Genomic DNA, 19,630 nt, shown 5'->3' with positions numbered 1-19,630 from the left:
GAAGATTGTCGCCTCCACATGAAAAAGTGGCTACAACAACACAGTCGGTTCGCAATCCCAATCCCTTACCGAATTGACCCCATGAAGTTCTTCATCGGTAAATGCTGCCCCTCAGCGTACAGCACACTGCTGCAACAACATCAGTCGGCCCTTAACCCATCTAAATCTATCTCTCAACCCTTTTGACTTATACAGGTCGAATTTAGACGAATATTTTCCAGTTCCTTTTGTTAGGACATCCAAAATCTCCACCAAGTATGGCCCGATTGGTTGCATAATCGTATGCATCTTCCATATCAGCCGATGTCTCGATTTGACTTCTTGAGCCTCTAGAAGGCGCAATTTTCGTATCCATTTTGGCTGTTGGGTATGGCTTCTGTAATGAACTCCCAACATTTTATAAATAACAACATTTCCATAAAAATTATATTTTCCAAGAATTTTTCTTTGATAATGAATTTTTTTGTTCTTTGATAATTCTAATTTTTATGTCTCCCCTAGGTCCATCATTTGGCTGATGACTCTCAGGCAACCCTTTCGCTGCACAAATTGGTCACACAAACAAGTGAGTGTGATGTCCCCGTAGACTATGGCATGCCATGTGCTGGTTTAAAGGAAGCCCTAATCGATCATTTGGAAGAAATTGAAACTGAATTGGAGACTAGCTGTGAAAGTATTTGTGCCCAAGCTGAACACCATATACACTCGACCGAAGTGATACTTACATTGGGGCATTCAAGAAGTGTGGAACATTTCCTGAAAAGAGCTATTAAAAAAAGACAATCGTTGACGATTATAATAGCCGAGTGTGCACCAGCTTGTAGGGTAAGTAAGAAAACAAAAAGAAACAAATCGAACATTAATTTATCTGTAACCTGGCTAACTAGTGGCACACAATCAATCGGACCTTAATACTTTTCAATACAAAAAACGTACTGTTTTATATCTGTTTTTGTCTGTTTCTTTTGTTTTTGTAACAGGGCCACAATCTTGCCGCCAGTTTGGCTAGCAATAGTGTGGAAATCATTGTCATACCAGATTCTGCAATTTTCGCCATGATGTCTCGCGTGAATAAGGTCATTATAGGCACCCATAGCGTTCTGGCGAATGGTGGTTTGCGCGCTGCCTGTGGCGCCTATACCGTGGCATTAGCAGCTAAACATTATTCGGTGCCGGTTATTGTTTTGGCGCCCATGTACAAACTGGCCCCCGTTCATTTGTGTTCCTACGAGCAGGACGCTTTCAATTCTTTGGGTTGTGCCGAAGGTGTATTGCCATATGATTCATCGTCTGCGCGTTGTGCCAAAATCTATAGCCCCATATTTGACTATGTACCCCCAGAATTGGTGACTTTGTTTATATCGAATACGTAAGTCCAAATATGGATTTTGTTTTGAATATATTCTTATGCATTCCTTTTGTTTTGTCTTTTTTTTCGCCCTTTCTTTCAGTGGTGGCCATGCACCTTCCTATGTTTATCGTTTGCTTACTGAACTTTACCATCCCGAGGATTATGAAATCTAATTGGCTTTAAACGGTGCTATGGGTTTGTGTCTCTATGCATACGCTACATTTTTACATGTCAAACAAATAAAATCTTCAATTAAAGGGCAACGGGTTCTTGCGCTTTATAACACAAAATAGTAGTCGACCATGAACACAATCTAAGGTTGTTAACTTTTAATTTCAATATCATTATGTTGTCAACACTGCCCCTAACTATACACTGATACAAAATGTAAGTTTTAAGTTTATTTATTTTAAACTTATTTTTCTGGAAAATTAATTTTTCTCTTGTAATATTCAATAAAAAAAACATGATTTGGTATAATTAAGAAAAATTGTGAGATTCGTCGGTATCCTTTGAATGAATTCATGAATCTGGGGTTATAGAATGAAGTGTCCAGACGCATTAACTTTCCAGTCATATTTACTGCCCAGCCGTATTTACTGTCCGTTAAAAATTTTAATTTTCTATAAGAATTGAAATCTGAATTTGAATTCCAAATGTGGGACCAAGTTTCTGGGGGTCCATCCCTTCTCCAAAATACCCCCAAACAGGACTTATTTACTGACCCTGGCAATATGAGGCTCAAATAAAAGGCACTTGAGAGAAGAGTACAGATCTGATATAAATTTGGGGCCAAGTGTTTGTGGAGCCGCACCTCCCCAAAAACAGCCCCCACGAGGACAAATTTATTTTATAGTATAACACGAATCTGAGATGTATTTTCAGGGCAAAGCCAATGAGTGGCCGCCCCATCCCCCAAAACACCCTCCATACCGAACATATTTGCCGACTATGGAAATATGGGGTTCAAATGAAAAGTATTTGGGAGTAGATGTGATTTCAACATTCGGGACCAACTATTTAAGGGACATCCCACTCCCATAACAAACCCCAAATAGGACGTATTTGCTCACCATGACAATTTGGATCTTAAAGAGAGTAGAGCTTGATATTGATAGTTTTTAGGGCCTATACCCCAACCCGGACATATTTGCTTTGACTTGAGGCCAATGAAATTTTTTTTTCTACAAAAATTGAAATTTTCGTTCAAAATTGAAATTTTCGTTGAAAATTTAAGTTTCTAAGAAAATTGAAATTTTCGATGAAAATTGAAAATTTTGATGAAAATTGAAATTTTCGATGAAAATTGAAAATTTCGATGAAAATTAAAAATTTCGATGAATATTTAAATTTTCGATGAAAATTGAAATTTTCGTTGAAAATTTAAGTTTCTATGAAAATTGAAATTTTTGTTGAAAATTGAAATTTTCGTTGAAAATTGAAATTGTCGTAGCAAATTGAAATTTTCTATGAAAATTGAAATTTTCTATGAAAATTGAAATTTTCTATGAAAATTGAAATTTTCTATGAAAATTTAAATTTTCTATGAAAATTGAAATTTTCTATGAAAATTGAAATTTTCTATGAAAATTGAAATTTTCTATGAAAATTGAAATTTTCTATGAAAATTGAAATTTTCTATGAAAATTGAAATTTTCTATGAAAATTGAAATTTTCTATGAAAATTAAAATTTTCTATGAAAATAGAAATTTTCTATGAAAATTGAAATTTTCTATGAAAATTGAAATTTTCTATGAAAATTGAAATTTTCTATGAAAATTGAAATTTTCTATGAAAATTGAAATTTTCTATGAAAATTAAAATTTTCTATGAAAATTGAAATTTTCTATGAAAATTGAAATTTTCTATGAAAATTGAAATTTTCTATGAAAATTGAAATTTTCTATGAAAATTGAAATTTTCTATGAAAATTGAAATTTTCTATGAAAATTGAAATTTTCTATGAAAATTGAAATTTTCTATGAAAATTGAAATTTTCTATGAAAATTGAAATTTTCTATGAAAATTGAAATTTTCTATGAAAATTGAAATTTTCTATGAAAATTGAAATTTTCTATGAAAATTGAAATTTTCTATGAAAATTGAAATTTTCTATGAAAATTGAAATTTTCTATGAAAATTGAAATTTTCTATGAAAATTGAAATTTTCTATGAAAATTGAAATTTTCTATGAAAATTGAAATTTTCTATGAAAATTGAAATTTTCTATGAAAATTGAAATTTTCTATGAAAATTGAAATTTTCTATGAAAATTGAAATTTTCTATGAAAATTGAAATTTTCTATGAAAATTGAAATTTGCTATGAAAATTGAAATTTTCTATGAAATTTAAAATTTACTATGAAAATTGAAATTTTCTATGAAAATTGAAATTTTCGTTGAAAATTGAAATTTTCAATGAAAATCGATTTTCATAGATGCAGAATGCAGGGTATCTCTGAAACTACTTGGCCTCATTCTGTATTGCAATTGTTTTCTCTTTTAACTTTTTCTTGCAATCCAATTAGCACTGTGGGCGTATATTTGCTGACAAATCTTTTACATATGAATTTCCTTTCAAAAAAAAAAAAAACATGTTTTGTGGAATGTTTGATGTATGCGATGCATTTTCAATCAGTATTTCGTTAGATGTTAGTTTAAAAAGTTGTTATAATTTTGTTTGCAATATTCGAAATTTTTGAGAAAAAAAATTAAGGGGTCAATGGTTAATTATTGCAGATTGAACATTTTTGAAGAAATTCTTTAAAAGTATGTAAACAAAAATTTACAAAAATTAAAACACAAATTAGAGAACCAATTTTCGAACTGAGGAACTGAAACAATGTTTTAATTATTATTGATATAATAAATGCCGTGTTTTATTTTAAGCCTATCCCGTGCAAGTCAGATAGAATTGCAGTGCAAAATAGTACTGGTATTATATCGATGTCATGCGATAACAGCTACTAATAACCGATTAATTGCCCTGTGCGGTATTAAAATTAAACACAACCCCTTTATATTTGTGCGACGTTTTGTATGGATCGAAAATAAAACTAAACTACAGAAATAGTGTGGTGAATGATACAACGTAGTGTTTGGTGAAACAGGAAATTCTATTTTACTTTCAACCCTTATTTTATCAATTGTGGCGCCTATCGACTTATTGATTTATATTTGTCTTAAATACTAGAAAAGCAAGGCTTTAATAATAACCGTAAATATGTTCATTGAGTTGGGTTGAAAAGGGGGGTGCCGATATTAATCTGCACCATGCCACTATGGATATGCGAAAAAAATTCGATGAATTAACAAAATGCAAAATTGTTCTCCATTCTACGATTCCAAGTTGGTTCAAGCCCGCGAAAGCCGGACAATGAAATGCTTCACACCCTATTACGTGCCGCACCCATTCTATATAAGCGCGCCCTTAATCTTATGTGACCCTAATAATGCTGTAAGCTGTACTGATGTCCTCACTTCCTATCAGTAGTCTCGTCTCTATAGGATTCTCGTCGTCCTACCGACCGTTACACTCTTCCACAGAGCTACAAGCCACTTCGTCGCCAACGCTGTTAGCACCTACTACGTCCCATGGTGGAACAAAAACGAAAAAAAAACAGTAAGAAATATGTCATTTGACAACGGGTAGATATATGTAAGAACTGAGGTGTTAGGTTAGGTTTAAGTGGCAGTCTGTCATCAGGCTCACTTAGACGTTTGCGTCCATTGTGATACCACAGGAACAGAAGAAGGAAGATGCCTTTTAGTTCCTACCATTCAACCCTACAGATCGCTTTAAAAAGCCCAACAACTTGCGAATGTTCACATCCGCTAAATCGGACAGGTTCTAAAAGAAATGAGAACTTAAAGTGGATCTCCTTCTGACTGTTAGTGCGGGACACACACACGGAAGGTGTTCTAAGTCTCTTCTTCTACGATGTCCTCACAGCTTCAGCAAAAGTCTTTGCTGGCAACCTTCAGTCTGTCAGCATGTTTTCCGATTAGACAGTGACCTGTCATGACACACACAATGACTGAGAAGTCTGTTCTATCCAGTGACAGCAAAGCGGTAGACCTCTTCAAGTCTAGATAAGGCCACATAGTTTAAGAATGCTTGCAGCCCCTTCTTTGTGACCATCTATCATTCGTTGTCCTTTGTGTCTGGTTCTGAAAACTTAGCTTACATGTCGCTAGAGGCATACCCAAAGATTCTCGCCAGATCGTCCACTTTACAATTCACTGGGATATATCTGGAATAGTGGTACAGTACTTTTTATGAAAAAGCGGCTCAGGTATGGTGTAATCCAAACTGCCTGGTACTTCGGATATTGTATCAAGGATAACAAGGTGTCCGTAGCCGCCTTATGACCAAAGAGAAAGTTTCCTTAACCTCACGGCAGTGGTCGCAGCAATTTGTCTAGCCACAATGTCCAGAGGCATTAGATGTAGTATTAAATTCAGTGTATTAAATGGTGTCGTCCTCAGTGCGGCTGCGATGCACAAACAAGCCATCCTTTGGATTCGGTTAGGTATTGAGCAGTAGTTTGACTTTTGAAGCGCATTAAAGACCTGAAAACTGCAGTATATACCCAATACAAGACACGCAGTCTAAACCCCCAACTTTTGCCAATGGTTCTCTTGCAGGTGTATACAGCAAGAGTTGCCTTTCTTGCCCTTTCCAAAATGTTGGATTTGAAGTTCAATTTCCTGTTCAGTAGAACACCCAGGTATTTGGCGCTTTCTGTAAATGGAACATTCTCTTCTCCAAAGGAGACATTGCATATTCCTGGACTGCGAGATAACCCTCTATGTAGCCGACTGGGTCGGGAAGGGCTGTTTCAGTGGATTTGCCTTTACTATATGCATGCTGCTGCAGCGACAGGCGATCTCCAGGGATCTTTGCCCTATGATATGTTTCTATCAACCTCTCAAGAGCCTTCAGCATAAAAGATGACAGATTACTAGGACGAATATATTTCGCCTTCGTATGGTAAGGTTTTCCTGCTTTCGGAATGAAAATGACCTTCGTGTCCCTCCATCCCACAGATATATATGACATGCTGATACAAGCAGAGTATATTTTCCTAGGCCAAGGGACCAGTCTTTCAGACACAGCTTGTAATTCAACCGATACATCATCTGGGCCTGGCGACTTAAAGGAGTCGAAGTTTCTTATCGCCCAAAGGATTTTCGGCTTAAACATAATTTCTTTAATAACCTCCGACGATAGCATACCACCAAGTTCTGGCGCCACGTTGTCCGTTGGAGAATTTCCCGAGAAATGTGTATCAACGAGTAGTTCTAGTGTTTCCTCACTAGACATTATCCATACATGCTCTGACTTCTAAATACGGTGGGGTAATAGGTCTCAAGGATAGAATCTTCCTCAGTCTATAGGTCTCAGATGTATTCTCCACAGAGCTGCAGAATTCCACCCAGGATTTGTTCTGAGCCTTTCTCAGCTTGCCCTTGTATTTTCTTCGCTCCGCCTTAGTAGCCTTCGAGGCTGGCTACTACTAAATCTTCAGTGCTTAGCGACGGAAAAAGAAAAACATTTAGACTGAGGTGTTATCGTGTGCAAAATTTCAAGGCCCTAGGTAGTCCGAGCACCTCTTGGCAAAATGCAAATTTTGCCCATGAATATTTCACTTAGGAACAGGAGCAAACTTCTCACATATCAATGAGTAAAAGGGTGGTATGGCCCCAAAAAACGTGATCCCGAAAGTGGGTATCAATTTCTTGCTCTACTCCCAATTAGCTGTCAATTGAGGCCAATATTGCCATGGTCGGTTAATATGTATTTTTGATTTAGAGATATTTTGGGGAGGTGGGGTGGTCAACGAGACACCTAGTCCTGAAAAAGTATCAGCATCCTGCTATACTCTCAAATATCATTTTTTTAAACCCATATAGCCATTTGTTTAAGGAGAGTTTATGGGATAAGGCGTCCCCCAAATACTTGGCCCCAAAATTGATTTTCAAATTCGTTCCATTTTGGCGTATGGGCGCTAAAAACTGTCAATATCGAGCTCCAATCTCTTTAAGACCCAAATTGTCATGGTGAGCAAATGCGTCCTATTTGGAGGTTGTTATGGTGGTGGGACGTCCCCTAGACAGTTGGCCCCGAATGTTGGCATCAGATTCGTGGTCTACTGCTAAATACCTTTCATTTGAGCGCCATATTTCCATAGTCGGCAAGCATGCCCGGTTTGGGGGATGGGGCGGCCACTCAGTGACTTGGGCCTGAAAATGTGTATCAGATTCGTGGTCTACTCTAAACCCAATGCTAAAACCCCATACTGTAATGGTTAGCAAATACGTCCTATTTGGGTGGCGTAATGGGGGTGAGGCGGCCTCATAGACACATTTTCCCGAATATTGACATCAGATTCGTGCTTTACTCTCAAAGACCTTTCATTTGAGCCCCATATTGCTGTGGTCTCAAATTTGTTTTCTTTGAAGGGTGTTTTTGGGAAGGGGCAGCCCCCCAAAAACCTGGTACCACATTTGGATATCATATTCATATTCTACATTCAAATACCTTTTATTTGAGCCCCATATTGCTATGGTCAGTAAATAAGTCCTATTTGGGTGTGTTTTGGGGAGGGGGTAGACTCCCAGAATCTTTTTCCCACCTTTGGATATCAGATTCGTATTCTGCACTCAAAAACCTTTTATTTGAGCCCCATATTGCTATGGTCAGTAAATAAGTCCTATTTGGGTGTGTTTTGGGGAGGGGATAGACCCTCAGAAACTTGGTCCTACATTTGGATATCATATTCTTCTAGCAAATACGTTTCATTTGTGTCCCATATTGCCATGGTCGGAAATTTTTTTTTTTTCACGTAACCAACACGCAGGGTATGTCGGCTATATATGCAGTGCATTGCGTTGGCAATTAGGAAAGTTAAGGGTTGGAGGGGGGAAAGAGTAGTGGAGTGGAGTAGTGGTTATTGATATTAGTCTTAAATTTCTGAACGTCAATGTCGGTGGGAAAGACATTAGCTGGAAGTCGATTCCACATACGAATGGTCCGGGCGAAAAATGAATTTTCTCGGTAATGCATGGTCCGGTCGACTGGCCAATCGATTACAAACGGGTGTGAGTTCCTGGCAAGTCTTGTATTCCTGGTGAACGTCCTAACGTCAGGGATAAGAAGACGAATATTCCTGGAACACACGCCATGAAAATAACGATAGAGCAATACAACGCTACCCACATTTCGACGATGTTCAAGGGTGCTTCCCTTGAGTTGGATACCCTACTGTCCCCAATCAACACCATCGCTCTACGTTGAACCCGGTCAAGTAGCTCCAAAGATAATTTTGGAGCTCCTGCCAATATATGAGAGTAATATTCCATCCTCAGCCCGATATAGGTTGTATAGATATTGAGACGATCAGAAGAGTTGAAATATTTCTTGCACCGCTTAAGAAAGCCCAAACAGTTGAATGCTTCTTTCGACACTTCGAATACGTGTTTTGACCAACGGACATCACATTGCATCTTTTTGCGCAGAACATCAAAAGCATCTGACTGCTCAATATCTATACCGTCGATAGATATCGACGATTGAAGTGGGTCAGTGAATCGCTTGTGAGACAAGAAACAACACTGCGTCTTCTGTGCGTTAAAGTTAGTCATTCTACCCCACTCGGAAATGGCCAACAAATCCTGGGAGAGCGTCTTATCCATAATGCGCCTCCTGTCCACAATTTCTTGAGGACTGGGCCTATGATCGAATGAATATGAATGACACAGACTACTGTCATCGGCAAATGAGTAGACTGAAGTCTGACCCAATAGATCGTTAATGAAAAAAGAAAAAGGGAAGGGGTAAGGACAGAGCCTTGTGGCACATCTGAGGTCAATGTATACTTATCTGATGAGAACCCATCTACAACAACTCGTGTAGTGCGATCTCTGAGAAAGCTCGATATAAATCGAACGAAGTTATTACCGACACCAATTATGTCCGTTTTAGGAGAGTTTTGATTTGCTTATTATAAGACATTTTGTCTTTGAAGGGTTTCGGTTTAAACCATTGTTGTTCGCCCAAACATGAACATTAAGCAAGTCCTCTTTCACCAAGGCAATACCGGATTGTATATCAGATTTGGGGCTACTTAAGTATAGCTGGACGTCATCAGCATAAACATGGAAGTTAGAGTGTGTTATATGATTCTGGAGATCCCGTATGTATATAGAGAAAAATAAGGGTCCCGGAATCGAGCCTTGAGGAACACCTCTTTGGAAAAACAGTGCAGTGGAGACAATTTGATTGCAGTAAACAGATTGGGTTCTGAGATTCAGGTATGAATGGATCAGTCGATCGGAAGTCACAGAAAAATAATCAGAGTATAGCATGATTTAACCAATCAAAGGCCTTGGAGTGATCCAACAGAATTAGAAATGCAATGTCTCCAGAGTCGATGTTTTTCCTTATATTTTCTGATAAATCCATTAGTGCTGTGATACAGCTGTGGTTAGCTCTGAATTCGGACTGACGGTCAAACAATAAGTGTTGAACATGACTATGATAGGTTATCTACTTGTGGATACTTTTCTCAAACACTTTAGATAAGAAAGGCAATATCACTATTGGCCTATATTCTTTATTAGGTTTTACAATAGGAATAATCTTAGCGTGCTTCCATATATTTATTAGGGAACGTGCTGGTTGTCATTATTGTATTGAAGATGTGTGTGACATGTAGAAGAATGAATGGTAGGAGAAGCTTAAAGAATTTTGCGTGTAACATGTCAGATCTCATAGCATTGGATTTGACGGCTAGGCAGGAGGATAGGACTTCAGATGGTGAAACACAGTTAAATTCGAACATGTTGGTAGGCTCTATGTATGTGCTATGGCTGGTAGGTTGTGTTAAACGTGCGGCAGATGTTGCAGGACTAGAGAAATTAGATAAGCCTGATGGAATCAATTTGAGCTCTGTCAACATCAATTCCAGAATCGTGTGTTTGATTTTTGGATTTTCCTATACCGATTCCCAGAATAATTTGTCATTTCTTTTGTGAATTAGCTGCTGCGCTAAATCTGTTATGGATCTTAAATGCACACACGCAACCAAAACCCATTTTTCAAAATTAGATTTCCTATAAAAATTTTGTCGCATATGGTTTTATTTGTTAACCGATTTTATTTATTTATCTGATGAATATCTACACAACAATATCCTTATATATCCTTTATATATTTTTTTGATTTTACTAAGTTTTTTCTTATAAATTTTTTATACCATTACCATTGCCTAATGCATCTTTTGATTCCAGCTTTCCTTGTTCTAACACCAGCTCTTTCAAGTCAGCAAAACTATCGGCATAATAGTCTGGTGTACACATTTCTGGAGCATTTAACACATCTTCTTCGTTATTTATGCCAGTAGAAACAAAAAGTGTTTGGAATCCGGCACTCTTTCCAAAACCAATGTCCGCCTTCAAAGAGTCACCAATGAATAGACAACGTTTGGAATTCGTTATAGTATAGAATTCTTTTAGAAAATCTTCCAAATGTTTTGAAGGTTTTCCCATTACAATGGGTTCTTTGGAAGTATATTTCGTGAGAATTTCATAGAAATCCAGATAACCTGCAAAATTATCAAAAAAAAAAACTTTGATTTTATATGCAACAAGAAAGAAGGAGAAATTCCAAAGCTTACCTGGTATACTTAAAGATGATGTTAATGGCACCATTGAATCCGTTGCCCCCACCATAAGTTTACATTCGGGATCATTTAGATATTGCAAAGCTTTGATAATGTGAGCATACCCAGTGGCTAAATTGTAGTCTATGATAACTGTATCCACTTTCGTGGGTCCATTTTTCGTTAGGTAGTGGGCGAAGGTCTGGAAGGTCAACTCATTGACATCTATGTCAATGGGAATGAGATTGAATCCATAGGAGCTTAGAAGTTTCTTACTGGCAGATGCTATTAAAGGATAAATAGTGGCAGCCGGTTTGATTTTCTTCAAATACCAGGCCATAGCCTTGGTGGGGTATACGATATCATTCTGAAAGGGTGGAAAATTAAACATTGATCAATTGTTAGGAGTAGAAAATGGTGGTTACGCATTTAATATTAATCAGGATTCACTCATAGAAGGTTAGGTCACTTGCGAAAACATACATTTTATAGTTGAACATAATTGAGGATGTCAAATCTGCCGATTGAAAATGTCATCAAGTAGGAGAAAACGTAAACAAAGAATGAATGTAAAAGGAGAACATGTTGACATCCTTAATGCCAAATACTACCAAAAATTAAAAAAAAATTGTATGTCTGGTGATCGCTTGGCTTAACTATATTCAGTGAATCCTGAATATTAATCAGTCACAACGAGCGTTATCAAGTGTTAGCAATTATCGAAAGCGACCTTGTAGTCAAATCAAGTCAAGCCCTAGCATTTTGGGCAATAAAAAGTTGGATATCATCTCACGTAACGATTCGCATCATCTTTGAAGAAGTACGGTCCAATGATGCCACCAGCCCATAAACCGCACCAAACTGTGACTTTTTCTGGATGCATTGGTAGCTCTTGCAATGCTTCTGGTTGATGTTTTGGACCGTATATGGCACAGTTGTTGGGAGTCGTAACAGAACACCGCATGCAAAATTGCAGCCAAATCGGATAAAATCGGGAGATAGGTTAATATGCGAGCTATATAAGGTTATAGACCGATTTAGACCGTACTTGGCACAGTTGTTGAAAGTCATAACAAAACATTAGATGTTCAATTTCAGCCAAATCGGACAAAAATTGTGGCTTGTAAGGGTTCAAGAAGTCAAATCGGGAAATCGGTTTACATGGGAGCTATATCTAAATCTGAACCGACTTTTTGAAACCCCAACGACCTACATCAATATTAGGTGTCTGTGCAAAATTTCAGGCGGCTAGCTTCACGTGTTCGATCGCTTTCGTGATTTCGACCGCTATTGTCTTTAGAAAAATTGTAATCATATTTTGTCTTTAAACAAATTTCGAGGGGATCCGTCCCTGTCAGAAGTTTTGTCGTTAGAGAAAGGTACGCTGAAAAATTTTCTTTAGAAAAAAATTCATTGAAAATTGCTTAGAAGGTTAGATTAGGTTGAAAAGAGGGTGCAGATATAAATCCGCCCCATGCCACTATGGACATACACCTAAGCAAGTAATCGGCTTGTTGTGCGCTCTAAAGACTATAGAGTAACCTGTAAAAAGAAAATTTTAAGTAACCTTTAAAAAGAAAATTTTAAGTAACCTTTAAAAAGAAAATTTTAAGTTAGGAATTCCGTTCTTCTTACAAAATCCTTATATGTTTTCAATACCACTCAACTAAATTGGTTCATATCTGATATTGTGTCTCCACCTAAGTACCGGTATTTGTCGGACGCGAAAGCCGTCAATGACAAAGGAAATGCCCCAACGTCTCATCCTCATGCCCTACACATGCTATCACTTGGCGCATTTACAAAAGTGAGCTCGTAGTCCTATGTGTCCCGTTATGATACCAATAGCTATACTGACCTCCTTCTTGCTTCCTTTCAGTAATAGCCTCGTCTTCTCACGATCTGGATCCCCCCATAGGATTTTCGCCGTCCTACCGACCGCTGTTCCACAATGTTGCATGCGCATTCGTCGCCCACTCCCTAAACTCGGACTGCGTCTACCCGAAAGGCTTCGGGTTAACCAACTTTATTGACGGCAGTCCTCTGGCCTTCACCGCCAAATCGTCTGCCCCTTCATTTCCCCTTACTCCGTTATGGCCCGTCACCCAAACGATGCGGATTTTACCATCCTTAGAGAAGGCTTTAATCTCATTCTTACACTGCAAGACTGTTCGAGACCTTAGTGTCCTGGTTGTTATGTGTTCGCACTCGACGTCCTCGCGTTAGCACCACACCACTTCACGCATTCCGTGATCGTCCGGATGTCCGCCTGCAGGACCGTATTATGGTCAGGCAGACTCAAACAGATCTTAGTCCCTGGGTTCTCAATGTAAACCCCCAGGCCCACTCTGTTCTCTAGCTTTGATCCATCCGTGTAACATGATCTTCCAGATGGCAATACTAGGGTTCCGTCAATCCAAGACTGTGCCGATGGCAGCAGTGCCTTCCACTCGATTTCAAGGTTCATCTCAGGTATCTGATCGGAAACCTCTTCCCTTCCTTCCAGGTTTCCTAGGGTTCCGTCAATCCAAGACTGTGCCGATAGCAGTAGTGCCTTCCACTCGACTTCAAGGTTCATCTCAGGTATCCGATCGGAAACCTCTTCCCTTCCTTCCAGGTTTTCTATCGTCGCCTCGATTATACCGCGATGGTATGAGCTGCTCCCATCCTCAATCCATTCTCCCACCGCCTTACCTCTCATAGCCGCAGTGGCTGCCTCACACTTCATCTGCATGGATCGGATATCTAGAATAGTCTCGAGTGCCCTAGTGGGCGTGATCCTCATGGCTCCGCCTATGCCAAAACAATATGTTCTCTGAACCTGTTGTATGCTTCTCATGTTGCACATTTTCTCCATAGCTGGATTGAGGATTACTTTTGAGTTTTATAGAAATCGGTTCCGATTTTCATTACCAGAGCCTTTGCAAGCTTATTTATTAGCCCATCTTCTCAAAATTTTTTACAATGTCTTCTTCTCTAGCTTCGAAATATAACAAAGCACTCTCATGTGAATTTTATTTAAATCGCTTCAGATTATGATATTTTAAACCGAAACTTTGTTGGGATTGTTTTATTACAAAATCGGTTTATAACTAAATCGCCAAATGTACACTTATAATTTGGGTGTAGGGTATTATCTAGATGGCACCGTCCGACTTTTGCCTTTCCTTGCTTATTTTAATTCAACTCTTACATGAAAATCCTTTATGATTTTTCTTGTTGTCCTTATAAACCCTTATATTTCAACTTATATTTCTAGATACTGAAAGACTTATATTTCTAGATACTGAAAGCTTAGTGAACCACTTTAAAGTTTTATTAAATTTAACACCAATTTTTTATCACTTAAGTTAAACGACATTTGCTTTTTTACTCTAAGCATAAAACTTCTTTTTTTATATTTTTAAAATTTTCCCTTAGTTTTTGTTTCACATCTCACCTCTTCAACATTTTTCACACCCAATTTTGTAAATTTTTCCACATATTCTACGTCCGATCTCAAACTGTTGTTCGTTACAAATTTCACTTCTTTTCCATAGGCCTTTAGTAGATTGACTGTTTCACCTGCCCCTGCAATGGGAATGCCCGAGGCCATCCAAACAACTCCATCGCAATCGCTTAGAATCAAATCGAATGAATTAAGAAAATCGGTACGTTCTTGCGGTGATAAGCGCTTCAATTTTTTAATATGCTTCAATGGCATTGTTAATGTGAAATGAATTCTCTAAATTCCTTCATTCGTTCGTTCATTCAAATGAGTTTAAAGCTATTTGCGGGGACACGTTTTTTTTGTTTTTATTTCAGCGTAATAAACATATGTAAACAAGATTAGAAGCAGCTGTGTGGTAATTAAGCTAAAGAACCGTAGATCTATTTTGGGTTGCCCAAAAAGTAATTGCGGATTTTTCATATAGTCGGCGTTGACAAATTTTTTCAACGGCTTGTGACTCTGTAATTGCATTCTTTCTTCTGTCAGTTATCAGCTGTTACTTTTAGCTTGCTTTAGAAAAAAAGTGTAAAAAAAGTATATTTGATTAAAGTTCATTCAAAGTTTTATTAAAAATGCATTTACTTTCTTTTAAAAAATCCGCAATTACTTTTTGGGCAACCCAATAAGTAAAATTAGATATGTTGACTCAATACCGCATAAAGTGTATCGTTATAACCATGCTAGTTGTTCTTCAGCCGTAGCATGTTGCCGGGTTACCAGCAGCACTTGTCTGCTCTATCTGGATAGGAGACCGCATACCGGATGCTTGGAACCTTAGCATATGCTACATTTCGAGACACATAGAAACACAAAAAATTTCATATAAGTGGACTTATCACCTTTTCACTCTCAATTAGATTTTATTGCGTATATTATGTCATGGTAATAAATCAATGAAATCAGCAACGCTGTTGGTATAGTAATCCGGTTTATAATCGTCTAAGGTATTTAGCATGGCCTCTTCGTTGTCAATACCGCCGCTACACACAAATAATGTCTGGAAACCAGCAGATCTTCCAAAGCTGATATCTGATTTTAGGGAATCACCAATAAATAGGCAACGCTGAGGATTTGTTATGGCAAAACAATGTTTGACAAATTCTTCCAAAAGTTTTGATGGTTTTCCCATTGTTATGGGAGTTTTATTAGAATATTTTTTAAGAAATTCATAAAAATCCAAAAAGCCTATTAGAAAAAGAAAACATAAAAAACATGGTTAAAAAAAACAGAAAGCTCTTCACAAGTGTATGAAAGTTAATTGACCTGGTATAGCGAGATCCGCATTCACTGGCAGCATAGCATCCATAGCTCCTAATATTAGTTGACATTTGGGGTCTTTGAGGTATTGCAAGGCTTTGACAAGATGCGCAAAACTTGTAGCCAGCCAGGCATCAGCTATAACAGCATCTACTCTAGGTGGGTCGTGTTCCACCATATACTGGGTGAAGTTGCTAAAAGTCAAAGCATTCATGTCGATTTGTTTGGGTACCACTCTGATGCCGTATCTGAGCAAAGCTTCTATGGCTGCTGGGGTTAACAGTGGATAAACAATGGCTTCAGGGTTGATATTTTTCAAATACCAGGCCATTGTTTTGGCCTAGGTATTGTTTTTTATGATTTTTTTTCACCAAATTCGTATTTTACTCAATTTTTGTTTTAATATGAGTACCACATTGCCTATATTCGGCGTCATTACACTTGATGAGGAGGAAAGCCCCTCCATATTCGCGTTCCTGGGTTGCAAAAAATTTAATTTTTTGCCATTTCCCCTTTAAACTGCATTTTTGCCGAATTTTTTTTATTATAAAATAAAGTCGCTGTTGATCCATGGTTTGGCTAAAGTTTAAGCCGTTTTTACCTGTTGTATTTTTTTTTTCTTAAATTACGCACATACCACTTTGTAATCCCTCATACCCAGCTGAACAAATTTTTCCGCATACTGTTGATCCGATCTCATGCTGTTGTTCGATACAAATTTCACTAGTTTGCCTTTATCCTTTAGCAGCTGCACTCCCTCAACGGCCCTAGGTAATGCCAATCCACATCCCATCCATAGAACTCCATCACAATCGCATAAAACCAAATCGAATGAATTGAAAAATTCTGTAAACTCTTGCGGTGTTAAGTCTTTGAGATTTTTACTGACGTTGTTCGTTGCCATGGTTTGAGGTTTAATGAAATCACTGAATATTGGTTTTCATTTAATTTCCAACAAAAAATTTCTTTCTTTTGCAAAATGTTGACATACATATATTAATAATGTCAACATTGTAAGTATACATATATGGTGCATTCCATGATAACTTAAACAAATAAAAACGTGCTAAGTTGGGCCTGGGCGAGTCTTGGAATTCACCAGCATGGATTCAAGTAATTTTTTATGACTTGTAACAGTCATGACAAATAAGGTCTATATCAGTCTCAAGTTATGAAATAGCTCCCATATATTTGAAAGGTCATTTAAAAAGAACTTTTCAAATGTGTTTCATGGTGGAGGGAATATAAGATTCGATCCGACCGAACTTTACACGTTTTCACTTGTTTTTTTTTATATGCCCTACCTTAGGATGGGGGTATAATAATTTCGTCATTCCGTTTGGAACACTTCGAAATATTCGTCTAAGAATAAGAATATATTCTTGATCTTCTGTCGAAGCAGTTAAGCTAGGCGCATGAAATTTTGCACATATACTTTTTATCAGTAGGTCAGTTGGAATTGTAAACGGGTCATATCGATCCATGTTTTGATATAGCTGCCAAACAAATCGATCTTGGATCTTCACTTCTTGAGCCACTAGAGGGCGCAATTCTTCTCCGGCTTGGCTGAAATTTTGCTAGATGTGTTTTGTTATGACTTACAACAACTGTGCCAAGTATGGTCCAAATCGGTCCATAATCTGATATAGCTGCGTACAAACCGATATCGGATCTCGACTTCTTGAGCCGCTAGAGGGCGCAATTATAACCCGATTTGGCTGAAAATTTTCACGAAGTCTTATGTTATGACTTCCAACAACTGTGCCAAGTAAGGTTTTAGCCGGTTTATAACCTAATATAGCTCCCACATAATCCGATCTCCCGATTATACTTCTTGATACTATAGAGGGCGCAATCCTTATCCGATTTGGCTGATATTTTGCACAATGACTTGCACTTTGCTTTCCAACACCCAAACCAAGTATCGCCCCAATCGGTTCATAACTTGAAATAGCTCCTATAGCATAACAATTTTTATCCATTATCCTTTGTTTACCTATAAAGAGATATCGGGCAAAGAACTTGAAAAATGCAAGCCATGGTGGAGGATTCGGCCTGGCTGAACTTAGCATGCTTTTACTTGTTTTTATATGCCTACCTTGAGATGGGCACCTCTTTAAGCACTTCGAAATATTGATCTGAAATCCTATAAAGTATGGATATTCTTGAACGCCTCGATCTAGCCATGTCTATCCATCCTCTATTGAAATCACGATAGTGGTCGAACGAATGAAGATACCCATTTGAAATTTTACACAGATACTTGTTATTGATGCAGGTCGATGGAAATGGGCCATATCGGTTCAGATTTGGATATAGCCCCCATACACACACCATGAAAGTACCGATAGAAAAGCGCCAAACAACCCACATTGCGACGATGATCAAGGGAGGCAATAGAGTTGGATACCCCACTGTCCCCAATCAACGCCATCGCTCTCCTCTGTACACGGTCCAGTAGCTCCAGGGATGATTTTGAAGTTCCAGCCCATACATGTGAGTTGTACTCCATTTTCGGCCTTATGAAAGTGGTGTAGATGTTAAGAAGATCAGACGGAGTGAAGTAATTCCTACACCGTTTAAGGAAGCCTAAACACTTGAATGCTTCTTTCGACACTTCAAATACATGTTTAGCCCAACGCACATCACTTTGTATTTTCATGCCCAGAACATTAAGAGCTTCTGATTGCTCAACATCTTCACCGTTGATAGACAAAGATTATCGTAATGGGTCAGTTTGACAACAAGCAGCACTGAATCTTCCGTGCATTAAAATCTACTCGATTCATTCGACCCCACTCAGAAATGGACAGCAAATCCTGGCAGAGTGTATCGTCCCTAACCCGCCTCTTGTCCTCAATCTCTCGAAGACTCGGTCTATGGTCGAATGAGTACGAATGACAGAGATTACTGTCATCGGCAAATGAGTAGATCGGATTCGATGTCTGGCCCAACAGATCGTTGATGAAAATAGGGTACACCTGCGGTCAATTTTTGCTCATTGGATGAGAACCCATCTATAACGACTCGAATAGTGCGATCTCTGAGAAAGCTCGAAATAATTCGAACAAAGCCATTACCGACACCAAATGCGACAAGCTTTGATAGTAGTACACCGTGCCAGACCCTATCAAATGTCTTGGAGATATCCAGATCCATAAACTTACTCTCACCAAACTGGTGGATTGAGCGACTCCAACGTTCCGACAGAAGTGACATGAGGTCGCCCTTAGAACGATTTCTGCGGAACCCAACAGTATGGGTCGCTAAGAAGGCCATTAGACTCTAAATACCTCACAAGATGGTGATTAACCATGTCTCCATGACCTTGGAGAGGGCGGAGCATATCACAATTGGTCGATAATTCGCAGCGTTGTTTGCCTCACCTTTCTTGGGTATGGGCTGAACGTTCGCAACCTTCCAACTCGCCGGGAAGACTCCCGCACGGTAGGCAAGTTTGAAAAGGTTGCGTAATGGACGAGCGAGCGTCGAAGAACACTTGCGTAAGACAAGTGTTGATATCCCATCCGGGTCCGGGGATTTATTTACGTCTAGACTTTCAAGAACCCTTTTAACTCCACGAATTCTAAAAAATATTTGGGGCATGACGCCATATACATTTTCGATTGAGGGAAGTGGTTGATTGCTGTCCGGCAGGGAAGAGTTCCCTGCAATTATATCAGCCAACAGATTAGCCTTATCAACCGGGCCACGGTGAACGTTTGTTATCGTCCTTAACAAGAGTTGGAATAGATGAAAAACTACCCTTTACTCTTTTCACGAACGATCAAAAGCTCTTACTTTCTCGTGTAGAAGCAAGAACCTTAGTACGCAGACGCTGTTCGTAAAGAAATTTTTCGCGCCTA

The 19,630-nt window shown here is 38.4% G+C and overlaps 3 protein-coding genes across 3 annotated transcripts in view; 1 reads left to right on the top strand and 2 right to left on the bottom strand.

Annotated features, from left to right (window-relative positions):
- Positions 1-19,630, top strand: part of LOC106081713 (translation initiation factor eIF-2B subunit beta) — a 51,129-nt gene that overhangs the window by 1,988 nt on the left and 29,511 nt on the right. The window contains exons 4-6 of the mRNA XM_013243882.2: positions 502-825; positions 981-1,369; positions 1,452-1,738. Coding sequence (XP_013099336.1) covers positions 502-825; positions 981-1,369; positions 1,452-1,524 — 786 coding nt within the window. The 3' untranslated portion in view covers positions 1,525-1,738. The remainder of the gene's footprint in view (positions 1-501; positions 826-980; positions 1,370-1,451; positions 1,739-19,630) is intronic.
- On the bottom strand, positions 10,489-14,746 carry LOC131996798 (uncharacterized). Its single transcript, XM_059366750.1, has 3 exons — positions 14,457-14,746; positions 11,033-11,384; positions 10,489-10,960 (listed from the first exon to the last, which is right to left on the bottom strand). Exons 1-3 carry the CDS (start codon positions 14,718-14,720, stop codon positions 10,596-10,598), a joined length of 981 nt encoding a protein of 326 aa, XP_059222733.1. The 5' UTR covers positions 14,721-14,746; the 3' UTR covers positions 10,489-10,595.
- LOC106081521 (uncharacterized) lies at positions 15,324-16,751 on the bottom strand. The gene is made up of 3 exons (XM_059367326.1): positions 16,402-16,751; positions 15,771-16,104; positions 15,324-15,692 (listed from the first exon to the last, which is right to left on the bottom strand). The coding sequence occupies exons 1-3, from the start codon at positions 16,666-16,668 to the stop codon at positions 15,385-15,387; spliced, it is 909 nt and encodes a 302-aa protein (XP_059223309.1). The 5' UTR covers positions 16,669-16,751; the 3' UTR covers positions 15,324-15,384.

This window comes from Stomoxys calcitrans, chromosome 4 (genome assembly GCF_963082655.1).
Source record: "Stomoxys calcitrans chromosome 4, idStoCalc2.1, whole genome shotgun sequence".
NCBI classification, from domain to species: Eukaryota; Metazoa; Arthropoda; class Insecta; order Diptera; family Muscidae; genus Stomoxys; species Stomoxys calcitrans.
This window is presented reverse-complemented; position numbering and strand designations above follow the sequence as displayed.

Coding starts and splice junctions, on each gene's coding strand:
- LOC106081521 (XM_059367326.1), bottom strand. CDS start 16,668: ATGGCAACGAACAACGTCAGTAAAAATCTCAAAGACTTAACACCGCAA. Junction 16,105..16,401: donor GTATGAGGGATTACAAAGTG/GTATGTGCGTAA, acceptor AACAATACCTAG/GCCAAAACAATGGCCTGGTA. Junction 15,693..15,770: donor TGCGGATCTCGCTATACCAG/GTCAATTAACTT, acceptor TTTTTCTAATAG/GCTTTTTGGATTTTTATGAA.
- LOC131996798 (XM_059366750.1), bottom strand. CDS start 14,720: ATGCCATTGAAGCATATTAAAAAATTGAAGCGCTTATCACCGCAAGAA. Junction 11,385..14,456: donor GTGTGAAAAATGTTGAAGAG/GTGAGATGTGAA, acceptor CCACCCTTTCAG/AATGATATCGTATACCCCAC. Junction 10,961..11,032: donor ATCATCTTTAAGTATACCAG/GTAAGCTTTGGA, acceptor ATAATTTTGCAG/GTTATCTGGATTTCTATGAA.